This window comes from Trifolium pratense, linkage group LG3 (genome assembly GCF_020283565.1).
Source record: "Trifolium pratense cultivar HEN17-A07 linkage group LG3, ARS_RC_1.1, whole genome shotgun sequence".
NCBI classification, from domain to species: Eukaryota; Viridiplantae; Streptophyta; class Magnoliopsida; order Fabales; family Fabaceae; genus Trifolium; species Trifolium pratense.
In genome coordinates, this window is record NC_060061.1 from 4296630 (window position 1) to 4312299 (window position 15670).

Here is a 15670-nt window from a genome sequence, read left to right on the forward strand (position 1 = left end):
TTATATCTCATCTTAATTTATTTTAAAATAAAAAGTTATATAATTTGGGATTGAGATACTTTTGTTGACTTCATGGAATTAAAATACAAAAAACATGATGTTATTATGGGTGATGAAATTGAAAGGCTGCATGTGACTTGAATGAGGTGTTCTTTTGCCAACAAATATTGATCCATTTATAATAATTTAATGTTATTTTAAGGCACAAATTTAAAAACACAAATGGATAATAATTTTTTTTACTTTCACCACCGGTTGAATCTGATTTAGGGGACCGAGTCAATTATGACATCAAGTGGTTCCATCAATTTTATCGATGACTAATCTTCATTGAAAAACATAGTTGACCACTTTAATAAAATCTCTCTTTCAACCATTTATGAGTGCAGCTTTGCTCCTTTTCCTAAGGCTCAATTTTTTTCTTTTCTATCCAAAAACTCAATTTTTTCCTTTTATATTTATGAATCAAGGCTATGAATCCAAGTTTTTTTTTTATTTTTATTTTTACAAATTCATAAAAGTAAAAATTAACTTCCTTTTCTGGTCAAGAAATTAAAATTCACTTTAATTCGCCATGAAAATATAATAATAATAATAATAATAATAATAATAATAATTTATCAAAAACTCATTTTCAAAACCAATCAAATCATAAAAGTTAAAATTCACCATCAAAACCAACCTACAAAAACTCTTCCTCAAAATAAAATTGAAACACGGTTGTAGGTCGACCTTGATGCAGTTATGCATGAAGCATTAATCCAATCCAGCCCCAGCCAATAAAAATGAGGGTAATTAGTCCGATATGAAAGGATAAATATGGTAATAGTCATGCTAACACATGTGACTTTACATGTTAGCATTTTCCTATAAAGTTAAAAAAAAAATTGGGTACATAAACAAAATAGCAAGAAAATTCACACACATAAAGTAAAGAGAGTCGGGGTTCAAACCCCGATCATAGTTTTTTATTTAATAATTTCGGCATTTCTATCAGTGGAGTTAGGATTTTAGAACTTGTGTAATCTATGATGACCAGTAAAATAATAGTGTACTTGACTCATTTGATGTTCCATCTTGTTATTTATTCTTCAAAAGAAATTTCGTTTTAATATTTTCTTCAGTATCATAGCCTTGATTCATAAATAGCCATTCAATTACTCATATAATTTTTAAACTCAATGCACAACCAAATGAACGTGTGCACAAACACACTGCAAACTGCACTGAAAAGAAATTACACACCAATTTGTTTCTCTCCTTTCAAGTTAAGGGATTAGAATATTGCAAGATAACATTGCGATCTTTGTGATGAAGTTAATAGTTAAAGAAAAACATATTCATGAATTTTAGTTTTAGAGAAAAATTCAGTATATAAATCCCACATTGGTTAATTTTTTAGAATTTTAATGGATATGCATTAGAAGAATGTATAAAGTTTTTTACATTTTCTCGGTGCATATTCCATTAAACTCAACCGAGAATGGCGACATTTAAATAAGTTTATCACTAATAAATTGAAAACTTAGAAACACCATATATTAAGCCGAAAGCAAGTAGTCAGCACTACAAAATTGAATCTCTATAACGAGCAGAGACTGCCATAATATGCACAAGTAGAAAATTTAAGACCCCTACCAAAATAGAATGTTGTAATCCTGTATCATCACCCAAACTATATTTTCAAACAAACACTAAATTCTACATTCTATTGCACATATGAATGTTACACATAACATCATAATCTATAGATCTAACACTTGCTCACAGATCAACATGTAAATTCCATGCCTGTATTTGCAACACATTTCTTGCGCTGCCTTTCTGATATCTCCATATGAAATAAGATGTTAAACGAACAACTACTGTACCTTTAACTTTCATCTTCTATCAGGTCTACTGTTTTGAAGAGTTCTATCCGGTCTACTTATTTGCACCGGAACATGTGAATCAAGTGTTGATAGGACCTGCGGCATTGACATGCCTCCAGAAACGACAATTTCTGCAAAACTTAGCATATGTTAAAAATATACAGGAGTGAATTCAATTATAGTTTTCATATATATATTTTGCATATTCATTCCTTGCAACCCAAAGTGCACAAGTTAGCCTACAGGTGATGGTCACATTTACACCTACTGACTACTAAAGCATTCGATGAATATGGACTGTTAATAAAAAGTTACAACACAATTAAGGTGTGTTATTTAGTGAGTTCCACAATCATGAACAGTATGTGAGTGAAATGTATAATTGTATTGTATATGTGATTGTTATTAGTTATTACTCAATTCTAAATCTCTAAAACCAAAAAAGTAGAAATTCAAGCTAAAAATTCAAGCTGGCCTATTTTACTGCCTGCACCTAAGAGCAGAGGAAGCTCCACAAAGAAGTGCATCTTCATAATCATAATATTAAAATGAGTACAACATAATTCAGCCTGCTTTTCCTTCTTTAATTGTAAGACTTGGAGTAACTGTAAAAACTAGTATAACTCACCAATTCCTTCCCGGACTGATAAGTTTGGCCTAAGGACATCCTTGGTGTTGACAAGAAATATATCACCAATATAAAGATGGTTTGTGGGAACATAGACACAGCATAACTCCTCATCTCCTGAATAAGTCTGCGAAACAGAGATATAATTAAGATAGTTCAATTCAACAAGTTTTTCAAAGCTGTGATAATTGCAGATAATCTTCATTAATTGTCACTAATCCTGCCTTGTCAAACACAATACATCAAATGTTCATCCATATGGACTCGTGACTCCAAACTATTGACCGCAAGTGAAAAATATTGATCACTAACCTTCATAACAATATGGTGAAATGCAATGTCATATGGCTGTAGAGATAAATAACTAAGAAAAAAGAACCAAAAAGTCTACATGAAAACCAACAAGCATTAACTACGTGCTACAGAGTCATAATGGGCAATTACCACATGGATCTGGTAGATAAACTGACATAAAATTGGGTATTATGGAGTGGGGTGCCCAAGTACCACACATTGACAACTAGCTTTTATGAGGGTTTCCCAAGTGCCACAATACTTATCAACCGGTGTCATAGCTGGTTTATGGTGGGGGAAGACCAAAAAGGCCAAGGCGTCGTAGAGAGCAAACCACAGGACATTCGCTCTCATGGATGGTGCTATGATAGAGACTTCGGTATTATGGGTCCCTGAGTCCCACATTGAGTAGTAGGGGATGCTCGGTGGAGTATTTAAGTGACTTGGTTCTTCTCCCTTGATAGTTATCTTTTAAGGGAGGGTTCCCCAACTGCTTGAATACTTATCAGAAAACAATTCTCAACCATACATGAAAGAAAAAAAAGAAGGCACTGCACATCACAAATTGTCATTAAACCTCCCTATAACTACACCAGGTAAAATTAAATTTAGTAACTTTACATAATTGCCCGACTCCTACCATATAACTGTTCCATTACACAATAAAAATTCTACCGCATAATTCTCCTACCATATAACTGCCGTATTATAATTATGTTCTGTTGTTTTATCATTTTTCCCAGAGTACACAAGGTACATTTTAGACTTGTTGTCTGTATGATCCAGAACTGACCCACATTTTGAAATTGAGCTCTAACAGACACCATGGCATTCATAGGAAAAATAGCGAAACACCATATTAACCAGCAATGAAAGAAATTTTCTGAAATTAAAAACTACTAGAGTAGAATTATTTAAAAAACCTGAAGGACAACAGACGAGGTGATGAATCCCAATGCATATTCACCCACACGTGGATGTCGAATGATGGCTACTTCTTTAAAGGCTTGTGAATTTTGATCTGCGGCAGACCAAATGTTAATTGTTAACATAAACATTTCATACCCGCCATTAGATTTATATTAGCATCACAATAACAAGTAAGGTTTTGGCAAACACACCTGGTGATATAGCAGCACTAATCTGCTTAGAGGCATTATAGATATGACGAACAAGAGGCATTCGCTTGATAAACCACTCCCCAAGTCCGAGGACAGATGCACCCAACCATGATGACATGAAAACCCCAATCAAGAAGATGAAGGTTATGGAAGTTATGAATCCAAGACCTGTCCAATAAGTTTAACAGTTTAATCAATTAGTCCAACATGTTAAATGTTACCATGACATCCAGTTGGTAACATAATATGTTATAGAGACAACAGCCGCAACCAATAACATATCTATTTTCACATAAAAATTGTATTAGTTTTGTAGCTCTATTGCACATTTCTACTTCCGGTAATCCTCAAAAACCAAAAACAGCAAAACGTATACGGAATGAAAATTAAAAATTTAGAGCTAACAAATATTTTATCCAATAAAATTGAATAGCTACACTTTATTGATCTTTTTATTTTTGGGGTGGGGTGGGGGCTTAAGGTGCATTGTAAAATGTAAAGTACCATGCAAAAGAAGCACTTACCAAAGATATTGATTCCAAGTTGAGCATAGATTGGAGAAAAAAACCCATCCACGAAATGAATGAACCACCAGGTAATGTAGAAGGTGATTGCAATCGGAAAAAGAATGACACTTCAATAAGAAAGAAAAAAAACAATGAGAAGAAAAAAAACACAAGAATTCATAACATTCGGCTTCTAGTGCCATTATATAGGCATAAAGAATTTGTGTTGAATGACAGCATAAAAATATGTCAAATATAATGGCATGCTTATGAAAGATGTCAGATAGGAGGGGTTGGAGATCTTTGGTTTTTTAATTAAAAAAATGTTATGAGTTTGTAGGGTTTTTATTCCCTTCCCCAATTTGCCAAAAAAGAACCTGTCCTCTACTTTCCAGCTACCATACCCTAACACTGTATAACTAGCAAAATTTATCATATCCTAGTAGAAGAGAGAAGTGTATCTATCATGTAATGGTTACATTTGATTCATGATACAAACACATATACACCAAGATGGCAGCATACATTAAATGTAGATAAAAGAATTACAGGAAATACAAATAAAATTATATTACCCATCTCAAACAAAAGCACAGTGTGTGCGTGTGCACTACATTTAATGTATCTATCATGTAAGACATACATTAGTTTGACGTGTAAGAATGTAAAATGACACGATATTAGGTTGAAGGAAGAGATGCTCACCATCCGGTCATGAACTTCTTTGATGCCCAGCTCCTAACAACTATGGAAAAAGTCTACAAATTAACAGAAACGGCAATCTGTCAGACAAATACTTCTGATAAATTCTTTCATGTAACAAAAAATGAATAGGATAACTCATGCTAGGCTTAGGTACTCAAAATTCACAAAAACACATAACATTGTAATATATATGAATGGGATTTATAAAGCATTAGCTCGTACTGCTCCTAAAATCAGCTTCAATATATCAAACTCCTCCATAAATTATGTTGATCCAAACCAGGAAAAAATGAACACATACTAGTTTTTTTGGTATGAATTTCAGTGATGTTAAATAGCAGCACATCGACACCATAGGATAGCGCAATTGTTCCATGATAGGCTATTAGTACAAAATGTTGTCAAATAGCTCCTATTGTGGCGCTATAGCACTGTTGTGTAGCGGATTTTGAACAAACTGTTATTTTCTGCGAACGAAAATTTTCTACCATAGCTAAGAACTACAAATAGTGCTCTCATAAAGCATCTCCAACAAGGGTTTCATTATCGAATTTCAAACACTATGCAACCGTTTCATAATTATTATTTTCCCATTGGAGCACATCTACGTGGCAATCCAAGTTACATAAAAATTGCAGAGTACCTCATTTAAGTTATTGTTCCACACAAATATAAAATTAGTTAAAATCAACCAACCTATGAATTAATTAAGCTATTGTATCTTAGGAGTTGCATAATTGTGACGTGGCACACCGAAGCCCGCTAAATGAGCTGGCAAAATGAGTTCCTTAGATTATGTCCATCGGAGATACTCTACTATCTGTTTTTTTTTTCTTTTTTTTGCTTTCACCACCGGTTTAATCTGTTCGGGGTCAGTTCTGACATCAACTGGTAGAGATACTCTACTCTCTCTTAGTTTACAGGTGATAACAACAAGTTCATCCAATGAAATGAAAAGCAATAATAGTTTGAAATTGATACATAAATAATCCTTTAAAATAGTTTCAATCTAAGTCAAAGAAACTGTAGAGACTAACGAATTGAATCAAGCGCGACACACATAATATAGATTAATGAAATGCTTAAAAATTGAAGCGAATAAAACCCTAAAGTAGAAGAATGAAAGATGATAAACCTCGCGACCAGCATGATTAACGGAGGAGGAAGATGGCTTGGAAGCATCGGTGACGGAATCAGAGACAGGGATGAGAAGCTCTCGATCTCTATTGCCGATGACAGTAGAGGGGGATTTTTCGTCGACCATCACTGGAGGAAGAACCGACACAAACGACGCCGTTTCGGAATTTGCAAAAGTGGACAATAGTGCCCTTTTGCTTCGTTTCTTCTGCAACAACAGCTCCGTTGTAGACTCCGCAGAAAAGACGAATTTCAGTATAGTTCTTTTTTTCTTCAATTATTTTTTTTTTTTGTTTTTCTGTGCGGGCTTATTTTATTTCAATTGAAACGAAAGTTGATAATAAAAAGTTTAATTTCTTTTAAAGGAAAAAACATAAATTATTAGTCAAAAACGGAAAATCAATAATAACATTTGAATTTAATTTATATAGTGTAAACTGTAAAATTATTTATATAATTTGTCGGTGTTTAAAAACACATGTTGTGTTACATTTATTAAATGATTTGACAATACATCATTGAATTCATGGATAAAGTTAAATTCATAAAATTTGACCAAAAACAAATTTGGAAATAATAAGATATACTACTAGTACTTTTTAATAGGCTTTTTATAACATGAACAAGTGGTTTATGTGGTGCACCATGCACAAGTCTCGAATAACATTATAACGAATACGAATTTTACAAAATCGACCGTTGGATTGAAAGACTATATCACATAGATCATCCATAGAAATTTTTAGAAAAATTAAAAATCATTTGATATGTTACTGAGATCTATCAAAATTAACGGTTTATGAGTTTTATTAAATACCGTTAATTTTGATGAGTCTCAATAACATATCAAATCATTTTCAATTTTTCTAAAAGTTTCCATGGATGATCTATATGATATAATCTTTCAATCCAAAGATCGATTTTGTAAAATTCATATTCGTTATAACGTTATCCGAAACTTGTGCATGGTGCACCACATGAACCACTTGTTCATGTTAGACTTGACCCTTTTTAATAAGATTTTTTTTAGGGAAAATATTATTTAGGTTGGAATTTAAGTACTTTTGTTGATTGGGTGGACATTATAAATGAAAAAATATATATATTTGGGTGATGAAATTGAAAGGATGCATGTGAGTTTTATTAATTTTATTATTTAGCTGAGTTGGGGATACATGTGAAGTCAAGAAAAAATGTAAGCCTGTTCTTTTTAATTGGGTTTAGGTTATGTTACATGAGCAGTGTGTGTGTGTATAAAGCTGTCAAGTGTAGTTCATGAGTTGTCGTCTTTGGCTTATAACATTGATGGATTGGCTTGTAAAATGATAATATCTATAAATTAAAAGTTCATATATTTATTGATAAACTGTATAAACTTTTGTTTACAAATATTTTAAAAAAATAAAAATATAGTTGACACCGTATTTACCATTAATTTTCTTTTTTTATGTTCAAACATCATTTCTTGTAATTTATTATTTTTAGAACATAATGATAGTGAAACTTAATATTCTACCAAATAAACTTGCACTCGTAAGTCCATTGAAGATATATTACACATTAACTTGACTCTTACCTTTTTTTTTTTTTATCTTAATCATTCGGTTTTTAGCCCAATGAGACTATGTTAGTTCAAAACTTAGTTGAAAGATAAATAAAATTTGATCTTGTTCCGATCAATCCACTTGATTGTTATCCTTTAGGGCCCGATTGGTTCGAGTAGATGTAGGGAAGGGGAGGGGAGGTGATGGGGTAATCTTGTCAAAAAAAAGATTATTTTTTATTAAATCTTTTTTTTATATAAAAAAAAGACGTTTTTTTATTCTTGAAAAAATAAATTTAAAAATAAAAACAAAAAATCTCAATTATTAGAGAGATTTGATTGGTTAAAAAAAAGTTTTTTTTTATAAAAATAATTTAATAAAAACAAATATTTTTTTGTCAAGATTACCCATATCACCTCTCTTCCCCTCCCTACCATCTACCTTGAACCAATCGGGCCCTTAGTAGATGGTAATATATATTTAGGTAAATGTCTGTGAAACATAATTTTGAATGAGTTTTGTTGTGCAAATTTGATTTGGTAAATCAGTTTTTTTCTTCTTCTTTCAATGCATGAGTTTGAAGTTTAATGAGATTCAATTGAAGATTTGTCACCATGTACAACCGTCTATGCCATTCACTTCCAGTTCAATTCCTTAACCTGACTGTGTTTGGATTAAAACCTTATAGTATAAGCAATAATCATGATAAATGTGTATGCATAAGTTATTTCTATAACAAAAGGTAAAATTAAATTGTTGTATTACCGAGTTATAAGTTATTTTCATAAGCTATTTTAGAAAGCTTGTGAAAATAAGTTGAAAAGAACATATGAACATGTCGTAAGATGTTTTCATAAGTTCTTCCGAACAGTGTTACCAGTAGGTATATCAATAGATAAACTTAAATAAGTCAATTCAAACAAGTCTAGTGTCTCCTCTTTTATCCAAAAAAAACTCACTCTACAACATGCATATCAAGTTTTCCTAAGAAAATACTATACTAACGAAGGAATAGGTAAAATATGGAAAATAACAACAGACAAATTTAAGTTCTGCTTGATTCTTAACCAAATGCACTGGTTACACTGATTAACATGGAATCAATGGTTCCCATTGATGACATGATAGAACCTTTTCTTCCTTTCTTCTGAGTTCTATCGAGCAACCCTACGCCGGTTATAAGCATTTGTGTGCATTGATGGTCTTCCACATAAGCACTTTAAAAGTTTAAACAACGCTTACTTTACAAAGTAAGCATTGTAGAAGTAGAACATTAGCTTTTGTATTTCTCCGTGCAATGTAAAACTAAATTGGAGCGAGCAATCAACTCTACTGCCTCATGTTCGGATAAATATGGAGTTATGATCTGAGATTTTTGTATAATTGTTGAGATGTTTCTTTCATATCCTTGTGATTCACAATAGTCTGATATTGCAACTCCTTTGCAGACTCATTTCTAGCAACTGAGTCTGCACGTGCTCCATTTTTCCGAGGTTTCTCATCTAATCAAAAGTAAACAAAACGACCAAGCAGATTCATCAAATTGAGACAGCTCACAAGTTTAGCTGAATTCGTATTAATACAAGAAGCATGAATCACTAAAAAGTTTAGAGAATCTGCGGAAAAGTACTATTTTGAATTTTCTACTATATTCGGTGTATTTTGAAAATGATTATGTGTTTATACGGCTTACCATTTTATTTGTAAGATTTATTTTTGGTAATGAAGATGTCATATCATGTCGTCGTAAAAGTAACCTTGTAAATGTGAATTAGATAGATTTACCTTTAAATGTTGTTGAAGAATCTTTGCTAACCATGTCCAATTTAGCCCGTGTGATGCACAACCATCTTCTATCCGCTTCATCGTTAAGTTCGGCTTCAATTGGAATATGCCAGTGGCCTTCTTCTGATTCCTGCTACCACAATTGTTATGTTATATTTTCTTCTTACTTATGTTTACATCTCAACCATTTCAACTTCAGATTTGTAAAGACAAATTAAGTTTAAATAGTGCCATCTCTCGCCAAATTTTTAAGACAGTGCAAGACTTTTCTGGTGTATGTTTCTTACCTGAATAACAACAGAACAAGGAGGCGGCATGTAAAACCCAAGACCGGCATCAGAGAAACCGAAGCGTACCTAAAATTTGGAAAAATATAGGGATTCCAATGGTAAGCATAGTTGTAAATTGTAATCAAAGAAACCTACATGAAGATAAGAAAATTTTCGTTGCAAAGAGTTATGCTTACCTGATGCCTTTCTTTCCACTTGGGGAAGAAGTCATTTCCGAGAAGTTGAAACAAATGATCTCTCATCTCATCATTCGTAACAAGTAAGCATTTAAATTTTATAGCTGCATACAACCAGTACCTGAAACAAATGTTGGTAAATGAAGCATGATATCAGTAGAAATTAATTAAATAAATTATTAATTAAGAATATTTCTACCATTGTGTTCTTACCAATCATCGTTTGATCCGGTAGGTGTCGCATAGAGTGCAGCGGCATTATTCCATCTATCAACCAATGCCTTGTTGATTGGTCCATCCCTTTTATCCCCTTTGATACGCCTATGATGTAAAACAATAAGCGGAAACTTCTTTGAAGGGAGTTTGTGGCGCATTTCATTGACAACAGCATTGATCTATATAGGTTTCACCACAGATGGAAAAAAATCAGTAAACACAAAAAGAATAACATTCAAGGAAAAAACTGAAGACATTTTCCACATTCAGTTACTTGCCTTGGATGGCATGAACTTCCCTTGGCTGAAAAGACCTACATTTGCAGCATCTATCACTGCTTCAAAAGGTCCATAGTAGTCAAGCCATTTCTGCAATTCATAATTTCACATATCTCACTTTATCAATATGTAATGAGATTACAAATATGTAACCACCTATTTGAACTTCACTTAGAAAGTTGTTTAAATTTGGTTGTACAAAAAACCGTTTCTCTTTATAAATAATAAGTATTATCGAAGTTTCTTACTTGAAATGTCTGGAAGTTGGAATTTTTCTCTTTACTTATAGCAATGGATGCAACTGACTTAGCAAAATTCTCAGTTTCAACAGGATCAAGATCAATAGTAGCTAATTGCACCCCACAACATTTACACATTCCATCATTTCCAACACTAGTATGAAGAACTTGCCATTTCCCCTTACCTAACCAACCTATCCCATGCCAACCTCCACCATTATTTTCCATTGCTTCCATTATCAATCCTTTATCCCATTTTCTTCTCCCAACTCTTGAAGCCATTTTGCTCTTAAACCAATCAAGAATCAAATCTGCAGTAAAAGTTGAGACTTTTCTCACACTACTTCTTAGTTTATGCAACACATAATAGACCCTATCACTCTTACCAGCTCTCATGCTTACTCTCAAGAGTGCTTCTAACTCAGGCTCTTCAGGGTATACACCATGTTCCAACATGTGGTTTTCAACATCAAATGCTTTATCTATTTCTTTATTATTACAATAAGTAGATAAAGCAGGACCATAAGACCTTAACCTAGGATTTATCCCTAAAATCTTCATTTGTTTAACCATCTCAAAAGCCATGTCGCCGTCGCCCATTGCCATGGCCATTCTTGCCACAGATGTCAATGCTGCTTCATTCATTTCAACCTTATTCAAACACATATTCTCATACACTTCAAATCCTCTCTGAAGTGCATGTTTCTTAACATCCTCACTCACCAAAATAGCATTCCTCTTGTCCTTATCCATGTCATTGTCACTGTCATCATCACTATGTGAAACTGAAACCGAATTATCCAACAATGTATTATCATTATTATCACTACCATATCTATCATCATCATCATCATCATTGTCATTTATATCTACCGCGACTTGTGCGTTTAACGTTCTAGTACGACTTCCACTTTTCGCGGGTTGAAGAACACCAATAGCTGCAGAAGAACAAAGATACAAAAGAACAGTATAATGGCGTTGTGACAATTTAACACCTTGAGAAATTGTTGAATCATATAAAGATAAAGCTCCCTTTAAATCACCTCTTTTAGAACACATATCCAAAGAATACTGCAATTTAACTTGTGGGGTGTCCTTAATCTTCTTCTTCTTCGTATTAGTATTCTTCTTCTCCACAACATTTTTAGTTTCATTTTCATTATTCTTCTTTTTCTCAACAACCTTGTAACTGGTAGTACTGTTAACTGATTTTGATTCCAAAGAAACCCTTTTGTCAGTATGAGATGAAGAAGGAGAAGTGGTTTTGTTGGAAACCCTTCTTACTGAGTTTTTGGTGGTGGTTTCAACTGGAGAGTTGTGTGAAGAACATTGAATTGCAGTAAGTTTTCTTGTGGTGGTTGTGGAAGGGAAGGATTCATAATCATAATTTGAGAGTAGAGTATGTCTGAGTGAATGAGAGAAACAGAAAGATTGTTGGAGTTGGAGAGTGAGGGGAGAAGAAGTAGCCATTGCCTTATCATCTGTGGCTGCTAACAAGGAACACACCTCAATCTAATCTTTTTGACCAATCTAATCCTGATACATGTTTTTTCGTGTCAGTACAACGTTTATTTATGTTACAAATTTTTTGAGGATTTTATTTATAGAGGAAATCCTAAAACTCTTCGTCTAGAGAAAACATAAACCAATCTCATCATTGAAAAATAAAAACTAGTACTGGTATGTACTGTAGTAATTTTTATCCTCTAACTCGAGTTTGAACTCAAATTGATTCGAGTATAGGTTTAAAGACGTTTGAGGACTCAAATTCAAATCCCGCGAAAGATAAATATGAACGTAACACCTAATTATAAACATTGTTTTTTAAAAAATATTTATTGGATGAGTTCAATTTGTCACAAATACAATAAAATTAAGAAGCAGTCAATTTTTTGATTTTTTATATGAATGAATGTATACTTAGGACAGTTGGAATTCGAACATTGGTTCATCGAGTTACTAGAGTTTAGCAATTTCCCTTAGACCAAACCACGTTGGTTATACTTTTCATTTTTAAGAGAATAAATTTTTCATTATGAGAGAATGAAGAGCCTCTAAATTATGTAACAATCATTTCACAATACGATATCATACCTTTTAACTGTAGTGATCACAGAAATGATAACAAGTAATAGGTTTAAATTCTTCCGATATAATGCACTTTCATAATGAATTATTAGTTAACCAGAAATAGGAAAGCCAAAAAAAGATATTCCAGAAACATCAGAGGATAAAATGAACCAATTCAATGAGTAAGCAACACCAGTTGCATTGCATGTTCCCCAAAGATATCAGATGAAGGGTTCTATGTCAAAAGGCCTCAAGATTACAAAAAAGTGAAAACATCAATATGAGCCAAAGTCTGTCATCAAATGGAAATGCTACTTGAATCAACTAACTGCAGACCAACGCCGTCATAAAGGCATGGAAATACCTGTAAAATTGACAAACAAAAGCATTGCGGTGAGTTCTTTTCATTCAGTTGTCATAATTGGTACCTCAATTTAGATACGAAACGTGCTATGGACAATTATCTTACCAGCTACGTGCTTCAAAAACTCTTGATAAATATATTCAGTCATGGTGACAAGTTTTGTACTTCTTAAAAGTGTTAAGGGATATAATCACCAATTTGCTTTCTAAAAACATTTCCAATTATAATTTTCAAATTATTTTCATCATGCCATGGATGGAAGGCTACAAGAGTGAACTATTGTTATAGAGAAAATAGGTGACTATTGGAACTACTGAAAATAGATTTTTATCATCTTCCAAATCTCCGGACACACCGGATCTCTCATCCGGTATGCCTATTAAAAAATATGTAAAAGTAGTGTTACAACTTGCGCCATGCACGGGCGATTACTTTCCATTTTTTAATGCTTATTATTTTTCAATAAAAATGAAATCAGGAAACCAGGGGAAGTAAACAGTCCCTAATATAATTAATTTTGTTGAGTTACTATACATAATTTTATGCAGTTACTCTAAAATGTTTGTATTTGTCATTTTACAGCATCGAGTATCACTAGACAACACACTTCAGCAAAACAGCGTTAAAATAAATTATACAGACACCATTTTTTAAGACATTTTGAGTTGTAGTGCAACCATCAGTGCTATTCACAACCTGTCACTAACTATTTGGTTTGGCCCTATCTCACAATTAAATATGGATAAAGTAAGATATTGTTTAATAAACAACATGTCCATTTCGACTTTAGCATAAGATCGAAGGCTTCCAAAATTTAAAAGCAATGGATCAAACATAAATTATATGACCAATAAACTACCCTTTTGTTCCGGACTCTAGCACACCATTTTCTTCCAAGAAAACATCCCTAGTCTACTTTTACATCTAAGTAAAGTCTATGACAAACATAAATACTTCTGATATTCGAGTTCTGATCATACAGGAAGTGCATGTTTAGTAAAAAAAAAAAATCTATACAATGAAGCCAACCCTATGCCCCTACCTCTAAATCTAACCAACATACAAGTAATGGCACATTCATGGTTCGCAAAATTCAAAAACATTTTCAACCATTTTAATCCATGTTCTTGAAAAACTAATTGAAGCAAGCTTAGTTTACAAAGCAATTGAAAAACTGAAGCAGTGTGTAGGAATGTACACTACACTAAATGTCAAATATTTACTTTCCCAGTGAATTAGGACTCTTTTTGGATAAACAACTTAATTGATATATAAGTGATTATGTATAAGCTATTTCTATAACAAAAGATAAATTACACATGAATGAAAGGCAGAAGGACAACAACTTATGAAAAATAAGCTAAAAACAACTTATGGGCAAGTCATAAATTGTTTCCTAAGCTCTCAAAATAGTGTTTATGTCACTAGATAAGTTCTAATAAGTGTATCCAAACAGGTACTAAGATAAATGTAGCATAAAGAATTGAATTTGAATGAAAATAAAAGACAAAAAGTGTGAAAAAACGCACCTTGAGGAACCAAACACCAACCAAGAGATTGAATAGATAAGCTTGAAACTAATCGAGCAGAAGCAACCGCACTATACAATGGCAACATTGATTCTAAGCAACCCAACTCCACTGGTAACCTAATAAACCAAATTGAAGAAAAAAAATTTAAAATATGAATTGAATTTAGGTTATAAAAAAAATAAAAAATGAAGAATAGAGAGAAAAAGGGATTGTTACCGGGAAGTGAGAGAGACGCGTGGAACAGAAGCAGATTGAGGTTTGGGTTTGATAGAGAATGGTGATTGTTTAGTTGTTAATTTGTTGTTGTTATTATGAACAAGTGTTTGTAACCGACACGATAACCTACTCAAAACCTTGTACGACGATGTTGCCATTGTTGTTGTTGTTGTTGAGCTCAGCTTCTCAGTAACACTCCTGTAACCCTCTCTCTGCTTTTCTATAATTTGACATTTTTTATATTTCTATAGGAAAATGTGATTTTTCTTTATAGGAAAGAAGATTAAAATTCACTAATCCTATCCTATTCTATCCTATCCTATCCTATCCTATTATACTAAAGGTTGGTGGACTTTGCCAACCCAAACCCTAATTCCCCCATCAAAACCCTAATGCCTTATGTCATGTGTGATATCATCATGTCCAACCAATGCTTGACAACTTTGTATCATGTCCAATTGTATCTTGCCAACATTGAGTTGCCTTCATCCAATTAGCACTTGACATATTTGAATGATGGGGTGACAAATGGCAAACTAGAAATACATGCATTGGGGCTCAATTTCCTGGTTAATGCAAACAATGGGCTGTTTGATGGTTTACCCAAACAATGAGTTTGACACCAGATAAATCAAACCTCCTATTATACTAAAGGTTGGTGGACTTTGCCAACCCAAACCCTAATTCCCCCATCAAAA

General features: G+C 32.9%; 3 protein-coding genes across 3 annotated transcripts; all 3 read right to left on the reverse strand.

The window, feature by feature from the left end:
- Nucleotides 1-1517: 1517 nt before the first annotated feature.
- On the reverse strand, nt 1518-6567 carry LOC123915471 (protein LIKE COV 1-like). Its single transcript, XM_045966598.1, has 7 exons — nt 6261-6567; nt 5126-5178; nt 4439-4548; nt 3915-4082; nt 3717-3814; nt 2500-2626; nt 1518-2002 (listed from the first exon to the last, which is right to left on the reverse strand). Exons 1-7 carry the CDS (start codon nt 6387-6389, stop codon nt 1881-1883), a joined length of 807 nt encoding a protein of 268 aa, XP_045822554.1. The 5' UTR covers nt 6390-6567; the 3' UTR covers nt 1518-1880.
- Nucleotides 6568-8716: 2149 nt separating this feature from the next.
- Nucleotides 8717-12431, reverse strand: LOC123915465 (proteinaceous RNase P 1, chloroplastic/mitochondrial-like). Its single transcript, XM_045966584.1, has 7 exons — nt 10800-12431; nt 10552-10641; nt 10271-10452; nt 10058-10178; nt 9879-9947; nt 9592-9721; nt 8717-9308 (listed from the first exon to the last, which is right to left on the reverse strand). The coding sequence occupies exons 1-7, from the start codon at nt 12258-12260 to the stop codon at nt 9166-9168; spliced, it is 2196 nt and encodes a 731-aa protein (XP_045822540.1). The 5' UTR covers nt 12261-12431; the 3' UTR covers nt 8717-9165.
- A 501-nt stretch (nt 12432-12932) lies between these two features.
- On the reverse strand, nt 12933-15228 carry LOC123915474 (protein NONRESPONDING TO OXYLIPINS 2, mitochondrial-like). Its single transcript, XM_045966604.1, has 3 exons — nt 14973-15228; nt 14754-14872; nt 12933-13224 (listed from the first exon to the last, which is right to left on the reverse strand). The coding sequence occupies exons 1-3, from the start codon at nt 15128-15130 to the stop codon at nt 13205-13207; spliced, it is 297 nt and encodes a 98-aa protein (XP_045822560.1). The 5' UTR covers nt 15131-15228; the 3' UTR covers nt 12933-13204.
- Between the last annotated feature and the right edge of the window lie 442 nt (nt 15229-15670).

Bases quoted from the DNA above. Each gene is read 5' to 3' on its own strand.
- LOC123915471 (XM_045966598.1), bottom strand. From the start codon at position 6,389: ATGGTCGACGAAAAATCCCCCTCTACTGTCATCGGCAATAGAGATCGA. The intron at 4,549-5,125 runs GTGAGCATCTCT...TTCTTATTGAAG, and splicing joins AAGAAGTTCATGACCGGATG to TGTCATTCTTTTTCCGATTG. The intron at 2,003-2,499 runs GTGAGTTATACT...TAAGTTTTGCAG, and splicing joins ATCAGTCCGGGAAGGAATTG to AAATTGTCGTTTCTGGAGGC.
- LOC123915465 (XM_045966584.1), bottom strand. From the start codon at position 12,260: ATGGCTACTTCTTCTCCCCTCACTCTCCAACTCCAACAATCTTTCTGT. The intron at 10,642-10,799 runs GTAAGAAACTTC...TATGAATTGCAG, and splicing joins CCAACTTCCAGACATTTCAA to AAATGGCTTGACTACTATGG. The intron at 10,179-10,270 runs GTAAGAACACAA...CATTTGTTTCAG, and splicing joins ACCGGATCAAACGATGATTG to GTACTGGTTGTATGCAGCTA.
- LOC123915474 (XM_045966604.1), bottom strand. From the start codon at position 15,130: ATGGCAACATCGTCGTACAAGGTTTTGAGTAGGTTATCGTGTCGGTTA. The intron at 14,873-14,972 runs GTAACAATCCCT...TTGGTTTATTAG, and splicing joins CGCGTCTCTCTCACTTCCCG to GTTACCAGTGGAGTTGGGTT. The intron at 13,225-14,753 runs GTGCGTTTTTTC...TCAATTTTACAG, and splicing joins TTGGTGTTTGGTTCCTCAAG to GTATTTCCATGCCTTTATGA.